Consider the following 20,085-nt stretch of genomic DNA (forward strand, 5'->3'; position numbering starts at 1 on the left):
TTTAATTTTCCAACCCCTTGAGCTTACTTTGGCCACCAGTTGGAGACATTTTCCCTTTTTTTAAAATCATCTCCCCCTTCCAATTGGATCAATCACTATAGCCACGGTTCTCACCCAGAAGACACATTCTGTAGTCTCCTCTCATGCCTCGTACATGTCTACCCTTGGTCAGGCCAAAAACTTCAGCAATGGCTGGATTCCTTCATCTTACACACAAGTTCTCTGAGCACAATATCCCCCATTCCTGTTAGACCATAGAGGCAGATCTGTGCCTGAGAATCCAAAATGGAGCTTATGCATGGCGGCATTCATAGCCAAGCCATCAATTCAGACACGACTGGTTAGAACTTTTTTTTCATTTGGAAAGGACTGAACATGTCACAGAATACTATGTGAAGTTATATTGGTTGAAGCTGGAAGACCGTATATACTTTAGACTGCTTGTGATGGTCTACTTGTGCCATCTGTAAGGGAATTGAGATTGAATACCTCACATATAACTATGTTTTCCTGTAGGGGTCCCCAGGAATTGAATCGGCTACCTTTGTACATTAGAAAGCAAAGCAATCTCGAGGCATTTAAGAAATTACTGAAGAGGCATTTATTTTGCAAGATGAAATATGGGCATTAAGAAACCTGCATTTGTGAAAGTGCTAGTCGCTTACCTTGTTTGTTTTATATGTATTTTTTGGGTTTTATTATGTATGTTTATATTGTGAGCCGCCTTGGGAAAGGCAGGTTTTAAATAAAATAAAACAAAATGACTAAGAATTACTCTTCTGATAGGTGCCAATGGGATAAGGACAACTGAGTGTGAGTGGCTCTAGCAGTAGTAAAGGCCTGGAGAACACAGCCAGTTATCACTTTGCTCAAGGGGCTGACAGCTTATTTAGCAATGTACATCGGTCATGACCCTAGGCAACACTTACTGTGTGACCTTGGAAAGCTCATGCAGCTGCCCTGTGCAGGCATGTGGCTGATATTTTTTTTAAGATAAGGGCTGCGTGAAGTTATGACTAACCCAGAAGAGGAGGGGGTCAAAAAAAAAAAAAATGACGAAGACCACTGACCATTTTAGTAGCCACTCTCTGCACCCACTCCATCCTTTTTATATCATTTGAAGGTCAGGTCTCCAGAACTACACACAGTATTCTAAACCGGGTCTCTCCAGAAACTTATACAGAGGCATTATCGCTTCTTTTTCCTGCTGGTCATTCCTCTTCTTATGCACTCTAGCATCCTTTTAGCTTTTGCTCTTGCCTTTTCTACCTGTTTTGTGCACAAAAGTACTTCACCCCCTATACTCTTTTGCTCCCTCAGATTTTTGCAGCCCAAATACACGGTTCTGCATGTTTTAGCATTAAATTTTAGCTGCCAAATTCTGAACCATTCTTCCAAGTTTTGCTAGATCCCTCCTCATGTTATTCATACCGTCAGAAGTATCTACCCTATTACAGATTTTGGTATCATCTTCTAAAAGGCAAACCTTACAAGACAACCTTTCCATGGTGACGGGACTAAATCGCACGAGACAACGGCGCGCCAACAACTGAGCACAGACAACTGAGCGCAAGGTTGACGGCGCGCCAAAGAAAAGCACTATTTTAAAGGGCTCCGACGGGGGGTGTGGGGGGGAACCCCCCCCACTTTACTTAACAGACATTGCGCTGGCGTTGTGGGGGGTTTGGGGGGTTGTAACCCCCCACATTATACTTAAAACTGAACTTTTTCCCTAAAAAACAGGCAAAAAGTTCGGTTTCAAGTATAATGAGGGGGGTTACAACCCCCAAACCCCCCACAACGCCAGCGCGATGTCTGTTAAGTAAAATAGGGGGGTTCCCCACCAACACCCCCCATCGGAACCCTTTAAAATAGTGCTTTTCTTCGGCGCGCCGTCAACCTTGCGCTCAGTTGTCTGCGCTCAGTTGTCGGCACGCCGTTGTCTCGCGCAATTTTGTCTATGAACCATTTGCATTTAGTACTACAGTTTTACCTTGATAAACTTTCATCTACAATATAACCTCTTTCTGTGCCTAAAATACACATCTATTCCTCCCTGTCCCACCATTTCCCAATGCTGCCTTAACTATCTTATACTAAAGGGGCATTAAAACAGGGAAGAGTTCTCAAATCCTGTGCATTTGCTGCAACTCCTGCAATTAAAACGCCAGAAAGAGCAAGATGAAGTGAATTGTTTGGAACCATTGATAATGACTAATAAAATGTACCTAGTCGCTCAGCCAAGTGGATATACACAGGATCCACTCGACGCATGGTTTTCACTAAATCTTTTATGCGAAACTTTATTTCCACTGTCCCTTCTGGCTCCAGAACACCTCCCCTACAAAAGAAAGCAAAAACCAATAAGAACAGCCATTCTCTTCACACATGATCTACAATATCATATGTTCTCATGAATACAGAGGGTAAAACTAACTTCGATATTAGGTTCTTATAATCTTCTTTCTGGTAGTCCTGCAATCCAGGACTTGCAGAAATCCACACTTTTCTCACCTTGTGCTCCTTGTACTACTGAGAGACAGAGCCCCCTGCAGTTATGTCAAAAAGCCAAGCAACCACACTAGAACCCCTCCTGATGTTTTATTCCATAAATGCTTCCCTTCTTTCTTTAATGATTGTAGTTCATCCCCCTTTCCTTTTGTATCGGTAATAAATTTGTATGTATATATTTTATTTTGTAATAAATTGTCTTATCGTTTGTCCCCTTTTTAATTTGTAATACGCATTGAAATATTTTATATTGCGTGTACATCAAATTTTAATATAACTTGAAACTTGAAAGAAGGCAACAACAAAGGAGGAGGCACAGGAAAACTCCCCAAAAACATAAGCACAGTTTGTTCTGTTCTGCAAGACATAACAACACAATTAATAAACAGCCAACATAGCAACACAGAGAACAGTTAGGAACAATGTAGAACTAACCTGCTGTGTGCAATGAGCACCCACTGGAAACCTGCCATTGGCATCAACTGTACTCACATAAGAGTGAAATTCCCCCACAGGGCTTGTCTCCTAGCAGGAAGATACTTTGGCCTGTAAGGAGAAAAAACAGGAAGAAAAAGGCAAGTGATTCATAAAAACTGCCTATATTGAGAGGGTGGGTCATATAGAATCCTCCAGGGGCTACCAGAAAGAAGATTATCAAAAGTAAGAATCTAATCTTCCATTCTGGTATGTCCCTTCCAGATTCTATACACAAGGTGTTGTACCAATGCAATGGCATCGTCTAGGGAGGGATAGAAGAGCCTGCTCTCAACACTGAGGTCCCCAAAAAATGGCATTAGAACGAACCACCACATCCATTCAGTAAAATCTGGCAAAAGTATGAAGCGAAGACCAAGTACCTACCCACCCTGCAAATGTCGCCTGGAGGAATTTCTCAAGCTTCCACCCATGAAGCAGCAACACTTCTTATCAAGTGGGGCTTGAGAGAAACTGGTGGCTGTTCACCGCAGGCAATGTAAGTCGGCAAAGGGGCCATATGGATCCAACGGCGATAGAAGCCTTAGAGGCTGGCCCACCTTGGCGAGACTGGGTCATCAGGACAAAGAGATGATTATTAAGACTAAATCATTAGTTTTCTTCAAAAGTGGTGGAGGACTCTCCACACGTCCAACCTGCGCAAGAGTTGATCCTCTCACGCTGACCCCATAGTTGACATAAAACTCTGAAACTACTTTTGGCAGAAAGAAAGGAACAGTACAGAGAACAACTCCTGAGTCTGTTATCTGCAGAAACAGCTCTCTACACAAAAGAGCCTGAAGCTCTGAAATATGCGGAGACAATGACCTCTAGACAATCTAGAACGTCAGAGAGCACCTGGTGCCATCTTGTGTTACATGCATGCACCACAAAGGAGGCTACCGCAGCAGCCTTGATACCCGAGGAAGTCACAGCAAAAAGCTTTTTCAAGATAATGTTCACTCTGTGAGCTTGGAGTCTTGAAGCATCACACTTCCATCGCTAGGGAGGGCCATGCGCTTGGCAACCTGCACCACTGCGGAATCCACCTTTGGCTGCTCAAAAAGTTGCTGAAATTCAGGAGCCATAGGATAAAACCTAGACATAGCTTTAGTCAGCCAGAAAGAACTCTCGGGGACATCACACTGCTCCACAATCAGGCCTGTGAGCTCTGGATGTGCCGTAAAAAAAGAGGTCAGAACATTAGAGTGGCTCATGACCAAACACTGCGACACAGAAGGTTGAGATTCCAAGTTGAGCTCATTCATGGCATCTGTGATGAGATGGTAGACAGATACAGATTTGAAGAGCCTGCAGATGGAAGGGTCCTCACCCATATCTGGATTCTCAAGAGATATCCCGCTGAATAGAGAGTTACTATACAGGGTACTTCAGGATTAGGGCACAAACAATGTAGGTGGTGGGAACTTAAAGGTCAAGGACCTGGGGGGCCGCCACGGGAGCGGACTGCTGGGCACAATGGATCCCTGGTCTGACCCGGCAGAGGCAGTGCTTATGTTCTTAATTGACCTGCCGAGGCTCTCAGCATCATCCAGGATAAAAGCAGTGTCAGGAGACAGGAGAGGCATAGCATTCTTTTGCAAGTCAAGGTAATCCGAATCTGTGGTAGCCGGCACAGAGGAGCCCCACAGAGGGACTACTGACAATGGAGAGACCTGGTATGTAGGAGATGCGCTCATCCGCCACATCAACAGAGCTGGATCCATGGAATACGCTCTCCACAAGAGCTGAACAAAATCCGGAGAAAACACACATCCTGGGGCAGCAGCTGAGTCATTGGCATTGACCAGGAATCCCATGTCTTGGTGCACAGGCGCTTTGTGCCATCAGTCAAAATGGACAACGGGCAGGATTTTATTCCCAGATCCTGGACCCATGCTGACTCCCCAGTCCTCGAGGACCTGGAGGAGGCAAAGCCCGAAGCTCCCGCACACTCCCCCAATGCGCTGCATCACACAGGCGTTTTTCTGCCAGCAATTCAAGCACATGTTTAACAAATTAGGTGTTGAGGAGTCCATCCCTACCGATTTTAAGCAAAATCGAGGGGTTTTGAGACAGAATTTAAGCTTAGAAAATAAAGATCACTAAAAATCCAAGATGGTCACCGCCAGTGAATTCACTCCAAAAATGTCAAAAATAAATAATTTTTATAGATTAAAAACAACGGTTTGAGGTTTGGGGAGGTGGGAGACCTTAAGCTTACTGTCAGAAACCCTCAAAAATACGATTTATAGTCTACCCCCGAAGTTCCCATAGAAAATAATGGAGGTGTACTCAGTCACTGAAGTGCCTTGCTTGTCAGCTCTTTTTACTGCAGCTGGAGGAAAAGGATTTTCTGCCCCAGAAATGCTCCAAAAGGACCCAGCTTCAATAACTTTGGACTGCCAGTCAGGCAAATCCTGACCAAAACCTCCACCCCCTTGGAACCTCTCCGCACAACTGGGTGTGGAAAATACAGCCTGTGTCTTGAAACCCTGAGGGGCTATTACTCAGCATGCACTCGGCCTGCGCTTAAACCTCTGACAAGGTCAGAAAGCAAGCTAGCTCCCAGGGGGATGCACCCAGAGCCCGAACAAGATGGCATAAAGCAAGCTGGCTCCACAGGTCCACCGAAGTTTCTCTATGATACAAATAGTCCAGCTCTGCAGACTTCCTTTCCTCCAGCAGATGACCACCGCAACCCAAGCCATCGAGATTAAACTTTTAATTAAAAAAAAAAAGAAAAAGATACAGAGCAGATCAGAAGACTTCTGCACAGATCGCTTGCAGAAATTGAAACGGCAGGGGGCTCTGTCTCTCTCTCACTAGTAGGAGAAGCACATGGTGAGAAAAGTGTGGATTTCTGCAAGTCCTTGATTGCGGAAATGGATTGGACACCTTGTATATAGAATCCAGAAGAGATGTACCAGAAATGTGGTTCTAATGAAAAAGCAAATCGCTTTGAGACATGAAAGAGTCCAAAGGAGAGCAACGAGAATGGTAAGAGGGCTGGAACAATGCCCATACGCCGAGAAGCTGGATAGGCTGGGGCTCTTCTCTCTGGAGAAAAGGAGGCTCAGTGGAGATATGATAGAAACCTTCAAGATCATGAGGGGCATAGAGAGGGTGGATAGGGACAGATTCTTCAGACTGAAGGGGACAGCTAATACGAGGGGGCATTCTGAGAAACTGAAGGGAGATAGGTTCAAAACAAACGCAAGGAAGTTTTTTTTCACCCAGAGGGTCGTGAACACTTGGAATGCATTACCGGAGGAAGTGATCAGGCAGAGTACGGTCCAGGGATTCAAACAGGGATTGGACGGATTCCTGAGGGATAAAGGGATCATGGGATACTGAAGGAGGAGCTGGGATGTAACACAAGTATAGAAAGTTAACCAGGTAATGAGTAAAAACCAACCAGGTCGTGCATGTGAAAGACCGGAGGGCTAGGGCTTCGATAGGAAGGCAGGACTTAAATGGGAAGCCAAGGTGGCAAGGGAGCCCCTTCTGATGATTCTGACAGGTCGTGACCTGTTTGGGCCGCCGCGGGAGCGGACTGCTGGGCGGGATGGACCTGTGGTCTGACCCGGCGGAGGCACTGCTTATGTTCTTATGTTCTTATGATGATGCCTATCTTTGAAAAGACTTAGATGACCTTTAAAGAGTCAGCTGAATAATGATGACATACAGTGGAGGGGGGGAGGGGGGGTAATGGCGAGTTAAAGAGTTTCTATGCATATTCCCCTGGATTCTATATATGGTGCCCAACATTGGACACCAAACATGTGCGCCCACTAAATTGGCTAATGAGTCAATTAGTGCCCAACAATTGGATGAAAACTGGCAATAGTTGGACCAATTTGAATTTGTGCACACATCTTGCTATTTTAAAACAATATGAGCCCAAATCCCATAGCATGCAACCCAATATATGGCATGGCCACTGGAGGTGCATGGACAGGTCAGGGGCACTTCTAATATTTGCAGAGTTTTATAGAATATCTGGAATCTACGCCCAAATTGGGTGCTGGGAATTATACCCGGTTTTAGCAGGTGTAAGACCTGGTGCCCAAATCTGGATGCCAAAACAGCACTTAAGGCTATTCTATAATGGGGACTCACCTTTGAGTGTCCATGATAGCATAGCATTGAATGCTGATATTTTTTGGCACTGATTTTTGAGCGCCGTTTACTGAATCTACCCCACTGTATTGTCTTGCATCATAACAACACGCTATATGCAAGGTTTGCCATATATATTATGTAAGACTAGAAAACAGATGTTTGCAATTTTGGACACTGGCGCTTTGGATTTGTTTTAATAAAACTAATAAAAATTCAAGCTAAAAAATATAGGTAAGAAATATAAAAAGGAATATCTTCCTTCCCCTTTCAATGACAAGGATACACAGCACAAAGGGGACAAATTGGAGCAAAATCTGGAAATATTTCTTCACTGAAAGACTGATGAATAGTCTTCTGGAAGAAGCCAAAGCAGGATTAGGGATACAAGGCTCCCACCAATATGGATGTGAGGAAGCAAGAGTAAAATATGGGTCTGGAGACACACTGTGGTATTGCACCAACTATAAGCAGACCACAGGGTCCTTATCTGTTATCAATATCTGAGTTTCTATAAATATTCAGCATAATAAAAAAGTGTGTGTATGTGGAGTGGAGGACTAGCCTAATAGTTAAAGTACTGTATAAACTTGAATATAAACTGAGATTTTTGGGACAAAACAATGGCCCCAAAATGGAGGTCTCTGTTTATATTCAGGTAAGCGCTGACCTGCCTCCCTTCCCCCCCTCGAACCTGTTGCAGGCCTCTGCCGGGCCTGACGTGAGACCTGGTGGTCTTAGCGGTGGGCCGGGACAGGAGGGATCCCTTCCATCTCCTGTCTTGGCTAACTCTAATAACTTTTATCTCCCTCCCCCTCCCCGGTGTACCTTTTAAATCCCTGGTGGTCCAGGATAGCAGGTAGCCTTTCAGCCTCCTGTCCCAGCCGATTCTAAGAATTTTTACCTCCCTCCCCCTCCCCCACATACCTTTAGAATCCCAGGTGATCCAGTAGTGAACCAGGGCAGAAGCGACTTTTCTTTGTTCCTGCCTGTGCAGAGACTAGCTGACTGGCTGCCATGAATCTGTTTTACTCTTTTGGGATATTTCCAGTATGGTGTATGTTTTTATGAGCAGTAGCAGAATGGGAAAGGGAATGGGGACTTGTATATTGCCTTTTTGTTGCCTTGGCATTTCAAAGCTAACATTCAAAGCGGTGGGCTCTGGAGAATTAAGTAACTTGCTCAGGGTCACAAGGAACAGCACTGGGATTTGATCTCACAACCTCTGGGTGTAAGCAGCTCAACCAGTGAGACACAGCCCTTCCTTCATTTCTTTGCGATTATTCTTGTCTTACTGTACATCATTGATATTTTGAGCAATGTTTTGTTCAATATTTTTTAAAGAGCGTACAACATTAGCCACATCACCTTGATTTATCATTGAGTATTATTATACTTCATAAGGACTCCTCAATACAATTTTAGAAAGGATTCCTGTATATCAATATTAGGTGGCTAATGTACATTACATAGTAACATACATAGTAGATGACGGCAGATAAAGACCCGAATGGTCCATCCAGTCTGCCCAACCTGATTCAATTTAAATTTTTTCTTCTTAGCTATTTCAAGAGCATAGCCATCCATTAGAAAGAAGAGGGGTAGCAAAAATAGGTTTTGGAAGTCAAGAACATACAGGGCAGGTGGAAAGCTGGGGGGAAAAGCCAGAGACTAAAGCCCTCTTTTACTAAGTCGTGGTAGAGGTTTCTACCGCCGTCCGGAGTGCTAAATGCTTTGACACTGCTCCGACGCTCATAGGAATTCTATAAGCATTAGAATGTTTAGAGCTCTGGGCCATGGTAGAAACATCTACCGTGGCTTAGTAAAAAGGGGGTGGGTTATTAGGGTCAGACTCTGTGGGACCACAAAAAAAAAAAGAAATGACCAGATCTAGTGGAAGCACAGAACATTTAAGTGATTTACACAAGCTCAGACGAGCATTGTCCCTTCTCTGAGAGGATGCAGAATACTGTACCTGCTGTCCTTGTCTGCATACATTTCCATGTGTCGGGGATTGATGGTGGGGTCAATCACCACCCAAGACCCCCCTCGGAGCTCTGCCTGTGGTGGGATGTAAACTAGCACTGGCTGGTGGTACCTGTGTAATCCATCCACAATATAGGCTCCAAACTTCAGCACCTGGTCATACATGTCTGGTCAATGAAACAATGGTAAAGAAATGGAATTAATTTCCCAAACAAACTCAACCCACTCCATACTCCTAACAAGTACATCCTCAAGCAGGAATCAATATGCAGACTAAATCTCTAGCAAAAATGTAACCAGAATGCAGAGAGCAGGGCTACATCATTTCGGAATAACAGCCTAGCATCCAGCTCTCATACCACAGCCAGATTTGAAGACCTGCAATGTTGTAGTTGGTATTCAATTTAATATTTCCTGGCTAAAATCTATCCATCTGGCTTGACAAGGAGACAGGGGCAATTCTGGGCCTAAATTTGTCTGGAAGCCACATTCAGCTACAGTCTGGATAAATTTAGCCAGAGAAGTGGGCTGTGTAAATAGCAGTCCAAACTTTATATGGATAATATAGCCATATAATTCAGGACTGCATATTTAACAGTCTAACTTAAAGAAATAAACTGGCTGAAAACACACAAAGTTATCCATACAGCTTACACACATCTCTGTATTATTCCTTTGTTTCTTCCATAAAGCAGTTGGGGGTGGTTTTGGATGTTGGCCTTTCCATGCAGTCACAGGTGGAAGCCCTGGTTCAAAGGGCATTCTGTATGTTGCATAAACTTCGGCCTGAAGTTCAGTTTCAGTTGTTGATCCAGGTTTTGATTTTAAATATGTTCAATTACTGTAATGTTATCTATTTGGGCTGTCTGAGCAGCTGGTATGGTGTTTGCAGACAGTCCAAAACCTCTATTTGACAGATTAGGGGCTGGGGAGTCCATCCCAAACAATTTTTTATAAAATCAAGGGGTTTTGAGGCAGAAATAAAACTTTGAAAAAAAGATCGATAAAAATCCAAAATGGCCACCGACAAATTTGCACCAAAAATGGCAAAAATAAATAAAATCTGAAAATAAAAAATAGTGATTTGGGGTTTGGGGAGGTGGGAGACCTGAACGCTACCCTCAAAAACTAAGAAAAATGCATTTTACAGAACCCCACAGACCACTCCCAAAGCTCCCTTAGGAAATAATGGATGTGTACTTACAATCTGTGAAATGCCTGTCTGCAAGCTCTGTTACACTGCAGCTGAATGGAGGAAAAGGATTTCCTGCCTCAGAAACTGCTCTAAATGACCAAACTTGAAGATCTTCGGACTGCCAGTCGGAGAGACACCAACTATGACTTCTGCCCCCACGGAAACTCCCTACATGACTGGAGGCAGGAAACGCAGCCTGCACTCTGAAATCCAGAGGGAAATTTTATTCAGGATGCCTACAGCCTGTGCTTAAAGCCCTGACAGGGTCAGAGGGCAAGCAAACTCCTGGGGAATGGACCCCCAAGACTGAGAAGTGTGGCACAAGTAGGCTAGCTCCACAGATCCACCGAAGATTCTCTGTGAAGCAGAAGTCCGGCTCCGTGGAACTGCATCCTTTTCTCCGGCAGAGGACACCACATGGGGTCTCAAGGCACTTAAGCCACTGAAAAAAGAACTTTAATTGAAAAAATTAAGAAAAAGATGCAGAGCATATCCAAAAGACTTCTGCAAGGATTGCTTGCAGAAATTGAAACTATAGGGGGCTCAACTGTCCCTCTAAGGTGGGAGGAGCATGTGCTCAGAAAAGTGTTTGGATTTCTGCAACTGCTGGATTGCGGGAAGGGATTGAATACCTAGCATACTGAATCTGGAAGGAATGGATTAGAATTCATCATTTTCCCATATCTGGCCTAAAGTGTGCAAGGATTATTTTTCCCAAGAAAGAAAGGTTTTGCCATGTTGGGTAGGTGTAAACCCCTGCGCATACAATACAGGAGTAAGAGAAAAATATTTCCTGTCAGGAAACTATTTACTGTATTGTGATATCCATGTTAATAGAAGGATTCACAAAAATGCATTAATTCTCAGTACAAATTTGACAAAATGATGAAACTAACAATAAATCTTGTTGAAAAGACCAAACAACTTGTCTTAGAATACAAGGCACAAGGTATATTAAAAAAAAAAAGGACATTTCAGAGGAGCAAATTTTCTGGCCTAGCATCACAATTTTGAAAGGGATTTTTTTCTACCTTTGTCTTCTCTGGTTTCTGCTCTCCTCATCTTCTTGTCACTCTCTTCCTTTCATCTTCTGTCCTTCTGTGCTACTTCCAGAAATTGTATGCCTCCCCCTTCCATCTTTCCCTTCACCCCCATTGGTCTGGCATCCATCTTCTTCCATTCCCTCCTCCAATGGTCTGGCATCTCTCTCTTCTCCTCTTCCCTCTCCCACACCCACACTCCCATGGTCTGGCATTTCACTCTCTCCTCTCCCTTCTCCCCACTTCCATCAGCATCATCCCCCTTTCTTTCCCTTCAACCCAATTCCATCCAGTATCCTTACCCCTTATGTTTTCTCCCTTTCCCTGCACACCAATTCCATCAGCATCTGCCCCCTTTCTTTCCCTCCAACCCAATTCTATCCAGTATCCTTCCCTCTTATGTTTCCCCCTTTCCCTGCACACCAATACCATCAGCATCTTCCCCCTTTCTCTCCCTCCACCACCCTTTCCACACGGCAACGGAAACGCCCCAACGGCAATGGGCCCCCCACCCGACAACACCACCAGCTAGCCCACCCCCCAGCATCAACGGACAGCAACGCGGCCTTTTGCCGGCATCAATGGCAACGCGGCCGGCTCAGCTCCATGATCCCACAATGACTGCATCTGCCAAAAGAAGTGATGTAGGAGGGGAATGGACCGGAAAACATATTAATCGCGGGATCTTCTTGGAGCTGCATTGGCCACGTTGCCTTTGATGTTGGCGAAAGGCCACGTTTCTGTCCGTCGATGCCGGGGGGGGGGGGGCGGCCGATGTTGTCATCATTGTCGGGTGGGGGCCCGTTGCCGTGAAGGAGGGGGGCCCATTGCCGTCTGAAAAAAAAATTGGCATATTGATAAGTCATCCTTCAGCGGGCTCCGTATTTTGGGCCCTAGGCACGGTGTGAGCGACTCGAAATTTCTAAAGTTTCTACAAGCAAGTATGCTTGTGAGACGTCCGCATCGGGGCTCCGTCGGATGACGTCACCCACTAGTGAGAATACCTACCTGCTTGTCCTGGGATAATATGTGTTATGGTCCCCTTGAATTATGGAAAGTATCCCACTAAATTATGCAAAGTATTTCATTAGGATTGAGTGGACCTTTAAATTACATATTACATAAAAGCAAACAGCAAACCACAAACCTTGGGGAGATGTCGTTAAGAATTTTGCAATATTTAGGTTTGTAGCTTAAGATTGTGTTGTTTATCTGGGGAGCTTGTTGACATGGGAAAAGTAATTTCAGATCATGGGAAGTTTAAATATGAACCTTTTTGGGGCTGTTTTATAAAACAGTCAGTATTCTATAACCTTAGCACACAAATTCTATATCAGGTAACTGCAAGGAGGGTGTGGACATGGGAGGAGCAAGGGTGGGTGAAAGGCACTAATCCCTCTAATCTAGGGTTACCATATTTTAAATCGTAAAATCCCAGACACAAGGCCCCGCCTCATTCTGTCTCCAGCTTCGCCCCATTCCGCCTCAAACCCAGCCCCTACACAGCCTCCTCTCTTTCCTGCCGGGTCTGAGGGGCCTCCAAGCATATGCGGATGTGAATGACATCAGCGCATGCACACAGGCTCTCCAGGAGTTGTAGGGCTTTCCAAAACCCAGACAAGCTGCCGGGTTTCGAAAGTCCATCCGGGTTTTCCCGGACGTCTGGTAACCCTACTCTAAGCTGATTGTGAGTCCTCCAACTGCATTGCTCTTAACGGGAAGTAGTACTTCAATATTGTGTTTTCAATTGCTAGGGACTGGCAGGTTTCCTAGAGTTCTGCAGAGCTTGCCTGTCCCAGTATTGAAAATGTGATAGTGAAACAGCACCCCCCACTGGCAAGACAATAGGTGGAGGACTCCCACTCAGCTTAGAGCATTGTTTCCCAAGTCAGCCTTAGAGTACCTCCCTTGCCAGTCAGATTTTCAGGATATCCACAATGAATATGCATGAGATTGATTTGCAAACATTGCCTCCATTGTATGGAAATCTCTTTCATGTATATTCATTATGAATATACAGTGGTGCCTCGCATAACGGACGCCTCGCACAGCGAACGCTGCGCATAACGAACTTTTTGTCTTGCTCCCTATAACGAACTTCATTTCACACAACAAAGTCGCCCGAGGGGCCCGGGGGGGGGCGGAACTACTCTCGCCGCTTCCTAATGTGAGCCGGGAACAGCAGCACCCTCCTGTCTGAATGCAGTGTTCCATCATCTCCCTCCACCTTACCTTAGATGCCGAGTTTTCCGGCTTTCTTTTTCGGCCAGCCACACACTTTCAAAGAGCAGCACATGCGCGCATGCTCTGTTGTTCAATCTTCTCCTCTGACGCAACCGGAAACCGGAAGTTGCAGGAGAGGAGAACATTGATCAACTCCAGCAGCTGCGCGTGCACAGCTTTTTGAAAGCGTGCGGCTGGGTGAAAAAGAAAGCTGGCAAACTCTGCATATAAGGTGAGGTGGAGGGAGGGAAATGTAGGGCTGCAGAACGAATTATTTTGTTTTACATGTATTCTTATGGGAAAACAGGGCTGCAGAACGAATTATTTTGTTTTACATGTATTCTTATGGGAAAACGCGTTTCACACAACGAACGTTTCACATAACAAACTTGCTCCTGGAACGGATTAAGTTCGTTGTGTGAGGCACCACTGTACTTAAAACCTGACTGACAAGGGGGTACTCCAGGATCGACTTGGGAAACTGGCTTAGAGCAGGGATCTCAAAGTTCCTCCTTAAGGGCCGCAATCCAGTCGGGTTTTCAGGATTTCCCCAATGAATCTGCATGAGATCTATGTGCATGCACTGCTTTCAATGCATATTCATTGGGGAAATCCTGAAAACCCAACTGGATTGCGGCCCTCAAGGAGGGACTTTGAGATCCCTGGCTTAGAGGGAACAGTGTTCAGGGGCATGTCTAGAACTTACGTGCTAAGGTACAGAATACTAACAGTTATGCTCAAACTGTCACGCTTAGATGCAGGCATTTATATCAGCCACTGACATGGTGTAAAGCAGCTGTGTTTAAACATTGGCACGTAACTGTGGAATTATGCTAGTATTCTAAAATGGCAACCATAAGTTTTAATTGTCAATATAGAATTTGTGCTTAGCTTGCAGCATTCCAATATCTAACTTAGCGATCTGTAGAAAATTACCCTATATATATATACATACACATATATACATACACACACATAATTCACTTTGAGACTCCATCCGTGCTGTATCCAAATTATGCTCTAAACGCACCTATATACGTGTCCCATAAAAGTACCATCCTAGTCACCACACATATGCCAAGAGGTCATTTTGAGAGAGGCCTTTTGGCCCATATTCTCTAAAAGGCACCTTAACTTAGGTGCTCTACTCGCACCTAAGTTAAGTCCAAAATGCCGTTTAAAGGAAAGAGAAAATTCAAGGTGTCAAAATCACGCCTCCAGAAAAAGTGAACCCTGTCCCCTCTAACCACACCCATCTCTCCATATATAGATCAGTAAGAATGGTCGCTCAAAGGAAAGAGAAAAGTAGAAACTAAACAATGAAGGTAATGAAGTAACACAAAAACCAGCCCCATAATACCCTTGGAATTCTCAGGAATTCAGCAGCAGACTTTTCGATTTATGAGGAAGAGAATTCCAGTACACTTCCCAAACATCCTGGAATCTCTGCCAGCTACCCTCCTCCCTTGCACTTATTGCCCAGCGTTCCAACAAAGCCAACTCAAAAAGAAACTGCTTCCAGCATGAGGTCAAAGCTATAGTGTAGGCTCTCCAGAATACCAAAATAGTCTTTCTGGTCAAAAGTAAGGCCTTGGACCCAAAAAGTCACTACCCACAAGTGATATTACTAAAGTGCCCTCCCCCATGAAAAAGAGCAGTCAAAGGAAAACACAAAGGTAATGCAGGCAAAAGAGATGAAAGGAAAGCTCACACCCTACACCAAAAAGTCTGTATGCGTAAACAAGCCCAAAATATGTGCCCAAAGGTAGCATGACTCATCCCACACTTAGGGCACATGCCCCCTGTAGAAAAACCAGCCTTATAGGCTCTCCAAGGAGACACAAATATATTCCTGTTCCCTATGCTCCATGCTAATCGAAATTTGAGGGATGAACATAAAATTATGAGACAGTACCTCCGAAGAGATACTAATACTCAAGGCCATACTCCATGCTTGCGCCAAGGATTGAGATTGCACAGCAGAGCTAAGATTCAGAATAGCAGTGGTATAGTATCGAAGGAGAGGAACACCTTCCTTCCATAATGCCAAACACTGTCCAAGTTTCTTTGTTATAGAGGCCATTAGATGAGAGTGATTAAGACCAGATACATAATGCTTAAGTTGCAAATACCCAAAGTGATTGACCTTGTCGAGATCATACAGAGAGACAAACTCAGAAGGAGTTAAAAGATCACCCTCCTCGTTAAGATCATCATCCACTCTTTGAATCCCCTTAGTGCTCCAGACTTGGAAAATTTTGTTCTCCATCGCTGGACTAAAATTGGGATTCCCCAGTATGTGCAGAAAAGGAGAAATACTATAGTTCAAATTTAAGGCTCTAATTCTCATGTAGGACCAGATAACATGCCTTTTCTGTGAGATGTATAGATGTGCCGACGGTGCGTTGAGAAAATAAAGCCCAGGAACTGGTGCCATTATGGCTCTCTCCAAAGGAAATGTAAGAAATGAGGAGGTTTCAAGGCACCGCTGCCACATAACATAAGCTCTAAGTCAGCTCTCCAAACCCATATTGGTAAAGTCTGGAGTAAGTAGAGTCACCGGAGAACAAAGAAAGATTCGACCAGAGAGAGCCACAGGGAGAGATCCCCACAACCGTTCACATTCTATAGATTTCTTAAGTAAAGCCCCCTCATTCAGGGGGAAATTCTGCCACACTAAAGAAATACAGGGATTCAAGGGTAAAGCCTCAGACTTAAAAATATTTAACTTCAAGCCTGAAATAGTACCAAATTGGTGAAAAAGCTCCAAGAGCAGAGATAGTGTGAGTAAGAACCACTATGTTATCGTCTGCAAAAGCCATACACATCAACTGGGACCTCCCATCCTCCACTCCAGTGATTAAGGAATGGTTCCTACATTTGTACCAACAAAGGTTCCACAAACAAAATATAAAGAAGAGGTGAAAGGGGGCACCCCTGCCAAGTCCCCCTTTTTAAGGAAAATACTGGAGAAGAGATACCATTGACCAAAACAGCAGCCACAGGGTTAGCATACTAGGTATGTAGCGCTTGCAAATAGAAGCCAGCAATCCCAAATTTTTGCAATAAAGGGAACAAAAACACCCACTCAACCCTGTCAAGGCTTTTTCTGAATCAAAACTGATAATCAAAGAAGGAATATTATAAGAATTGCAATGCGCCATAGCCAAAAAAGCTTTCATACATTATGCCCCGCTTGGTGACCTTTGACAAAACCAACCTGGTCAGCTCCTACAAACGATGGTATAAGAGGAGCCAGTTGGTTCACTAGTATCTTAGCCAGGATCTTAATCCACATTAATCAGTGATATAGGCTGATATGACTCTACTAGAAGCGGGTCTTTTCCTGGTTTGGGTAATACTGTATTAGGACCTAGTTAGACAGATCTGGAAAATTTCCCCCCCGTGATAGCTTGCTCATAGTAATTGTTTAAAGTGTCTACAATATACCCCTGCAATAAGCGAAAAAACTCACCACTAAAACCATCAGGTCCTGAAGATTTGCAAAGGGGTAGTATTTTAATGACCCTAATAATTTCTTCTCTAGTTATGGGAGAGTATAAACTGGATTTCTCAGACTCTGATATCCTGGGTAACTCGAATTTAGAAAATTTTTAATCAGATCTTCCCGATTCACTACTTCGGCAGTATAAAGCGATTCATAATACTTCACAAATAGGCCTTCTAAGTGACTCTGCTCTGTAACTACAGTGCCTGAGGTGTTCCGTAGAGAAGCAATGCAAGAAGGGCCACTCCAATTCTTGGTTAAGCATGCTAATAGCCTCCCGGGCCTATTTCCAAATCGATGAAGCTTATACTTTTAATAGAAAATATGTTGCCAAGCCTTTTCATGCAGTAATGTGTTAATTGTAATTTGAGCCAAATGGATTTGTGAATTAAGAGTGGAACTCCAGCTTTAGCTTTAGAAGAAGCAGAGTAACACTGCCCCACCCAGGACTGTCGTAACTTACTATGTTCCACCTCACTAAGCTTAGTTTCCTGGAGACCCACAATATCAGCCTTGTGTCTAGCAAGAAGCTGCAGGATTTTAATTCTTTTAACCAGAGAATTTATACCTGATACATTCCAGGATATACATCTTAAACTGCTTTTAGAAGGCATAAAAAGAAGTGTACAACACAAGCAAAATAATGACCTACAATGTTGAAAGGCTGCCAGGGTGCCCAGCCTTTACCCCAATAGTCATACAAAGAGAGACCATTCAAACGCAGTAGACTCACATCCTCACAATATCTAGCCCCCAACCCACCCCCCGAAAAAACCACCACCCTCGCCCCATTTAAATACCACCAACCACTTAACTATATAAAGGTGCCATTACTCATGCTAGCAGCCCTCCCTCAACCCTGAGGAATAATAACCCAACTATAAACAAAGTGAAGAAATACAGAAGAAGAAATAAAAACAGAAAGAAGATAGTACCCTAAAGGACAAAAGCCCAACCATACAGATCCCCAAGCATAATAGTAAAACAGATTACCACGCCTGGGCTCAGGCCAGCAGTCACTGAAAAGAAGTCATGTAGTCCAGCAAACAGATTAAACATGGACAAACAATACTCCATGCACAAGCACGCAAAGCATAAGCATTGGGTAACAGCTACCACATTATTCAAAACCCAACAAGAAACCTGTAAGGCCAAAGTATCACAGCCAAGCTGATAGAGAAACTCAGGTGCTGTATGCCAAATCAGTAAACCCCTGAACTATCTGATCTCATGCTCCAGTGCTGTTATCAAACACAAATGGTTGACTATTGTAGAGCACTCACTGGATACTGCAGTGTAAAATGGAGCTTCTTCTCATTAAGTTGTTTGCAGATAGAAGAGAAACTGTGCTGAGAAGCCATGTGCACCGAATAATCTTGAAAGATTAAAACACGTTGGTTCTGAAAGGTGAAAGCTTTCCTCTGTCAATAGCTCTTTAGAATCAGATCCTTGATGGCAAAATTCTGGTCTGGTCTGGTAGCCCCATCTTGCCTCCTGCCTAGCCAATGGGCTCTCTCAATATGCAGAAGGCCCAAAGTTGAAGTAACGAGCAGTTCCTCCATAAGTCATTTTTCCAAAACGGTGGCCAAATCAGTATCATGAACAGATTCCAGTATTCCCACAATGCGAACATTATTCCTCCGGGAACAATTTTCCATATCTTCCATTTTCTTCTCGCAGCTGGTTAATTTACAATGTAACAGAGCAAGCTTCTCATGCACAGCCGTGAGAAAGTCTTCGGCTGAGCTCACATACTGTTCAACCTGCGATACTCGAGCATTGAACTCTCTCACTGTGGTCGACAGGTTTACTAGGGAGTCATTGACTTTATCTAGCCTGGATCCTAAGGCCAGGACCACCGCCTCCGTCAGCCTAGAGATAAGAGCTTCACTCACAAGGTTCGGTTCCTTGGTGGGACCCGCCATTTTGCCATCACCTCCTGTGGTGGATTTGAGTCTGTTGCGCTCCTTTTTACCTGATTTTAAGGATATATCCGAGCTGATTTTCTGCATAAACTTGTCCATATGAACACAGGTAATAAGTTCGCAAAATTTGCATGGATAATCTACGCAGAATATAGTTCAAAAAGGGTTTTTAGTGAGGCAGAGCTGTGGAGCTCAAGAAAAATACGATCTCCTGGCTCACTGCATGGCCACACCCCTGGCACCGGAAATATAAGCCTTGAAAACCCTGGCCTACATTTCTGGCATCTGCTGGAGGCACGATTCTCTAAACGGCACTGTTGTACAATTGACATGCGATCGGCGGTTGCTTTTAAGGCAGCCCAATGACGCCGTTTAGAGAATCTGGGCCTTTATGCACACAAAACAGGGCTGGTGTATGAAAAACCCTTTATAAAATTAAGCCCATAAAGCGTAACACTGATATGGTGCAGTGTTTCAGAAAGTTTAGTGCAGCTTAATATACAAGCCTCTCGATTAGTTGCTTGGGCCTGCAGGTAACATTCAGTGTATTCACAGGCAGGTGTATGCACACATAGGCTGAATTCTACGGGGCTTGGATTCATTTTCCCCACACAGCAGCAATGTTATCTTTCACCTTCCATGTAATCCCAGATTTAAAACCTTCTTTCACTCTGGTTAAAATCTTTCAATGATCTGGGTGGTAGTGGGCTTTTTATTTTGTTTTTAATTTATTGTCATTTATAACCTATATTTGGGGGGGAGGGAGTGGAAAAAAATTATGTCTAACATGAAAAACCAACTGCAATTGACCCCCACTGCTGCCCCAGCGTTAGCAGCTTAATATCTCTGGGATTTGCATCCTATCAAGGCACTCATGCTGAGGCTGGACGCTGCTGCTAATTTCTGGTAAATTTCATGCCTGACGTCTCACCGTTGTGGGTCATTGCTGGTTCGCCTACATAAACTGCTTTCAAATGGCTCCTCCAACGAAATATTCAGCTGGGGGTTTGATTTTTTTCATTATTTAATTTTGCATTATTATGAACAGCCTTCTAGGCGAGAGGGAGCTCCATGCAAGAAAGCATCACTGCAATCTTGATA

The 20,085-nt window shown here is 44.1% G+C and overlaps 1 protein-coding gene across 4 annotated transcripts in view; it reads right to left on the bottom strand.

Annotated features, from left to right (window-relative positions):
- Positions 1 to 20,085, bottom strand: part of ACACA (acetyl-CoA carboxylase alpha) — a 434,156-nt gene that overhangs the window by 51,034 nt on the left and 363,037 nt on the right. For all 4 annotated transcript variants that reach the window (XM_033921833.1, XM_033921832.1, XM_033921836.1 and 1 more), the window contains 2 exons: positions 9,083 to 9,260; positions 2,229 to 2,341 (listed from right to left, as the gene is read on the bottom strand). In XM_033921833.1, coding sequence (XP_033777724.1) covers positions 2,229 to 2,341; positions 9,083 to 9,260 — 291 coding nt within the window. The remainder of the gene's footprint in view (positions 1 to 2,228; positions 2,342 to 9,082; positions 9,261 to 20,085) is intronic.

This window comes from Geotrypetes seraphini, chromosome 15 (assembly GCF_902459505.1).
Source record: "Geotrypetes seraphini chromosome 15, aGeoSer1.1, whole genome shotgun sequence".
NCBI classification, from domain to species: Eukaryota; Metazoa; Chordata; class Amphibia; order Gymnophiona; family Dermophiidae; genus Geotrypetes; species Geotrypetes seraphini.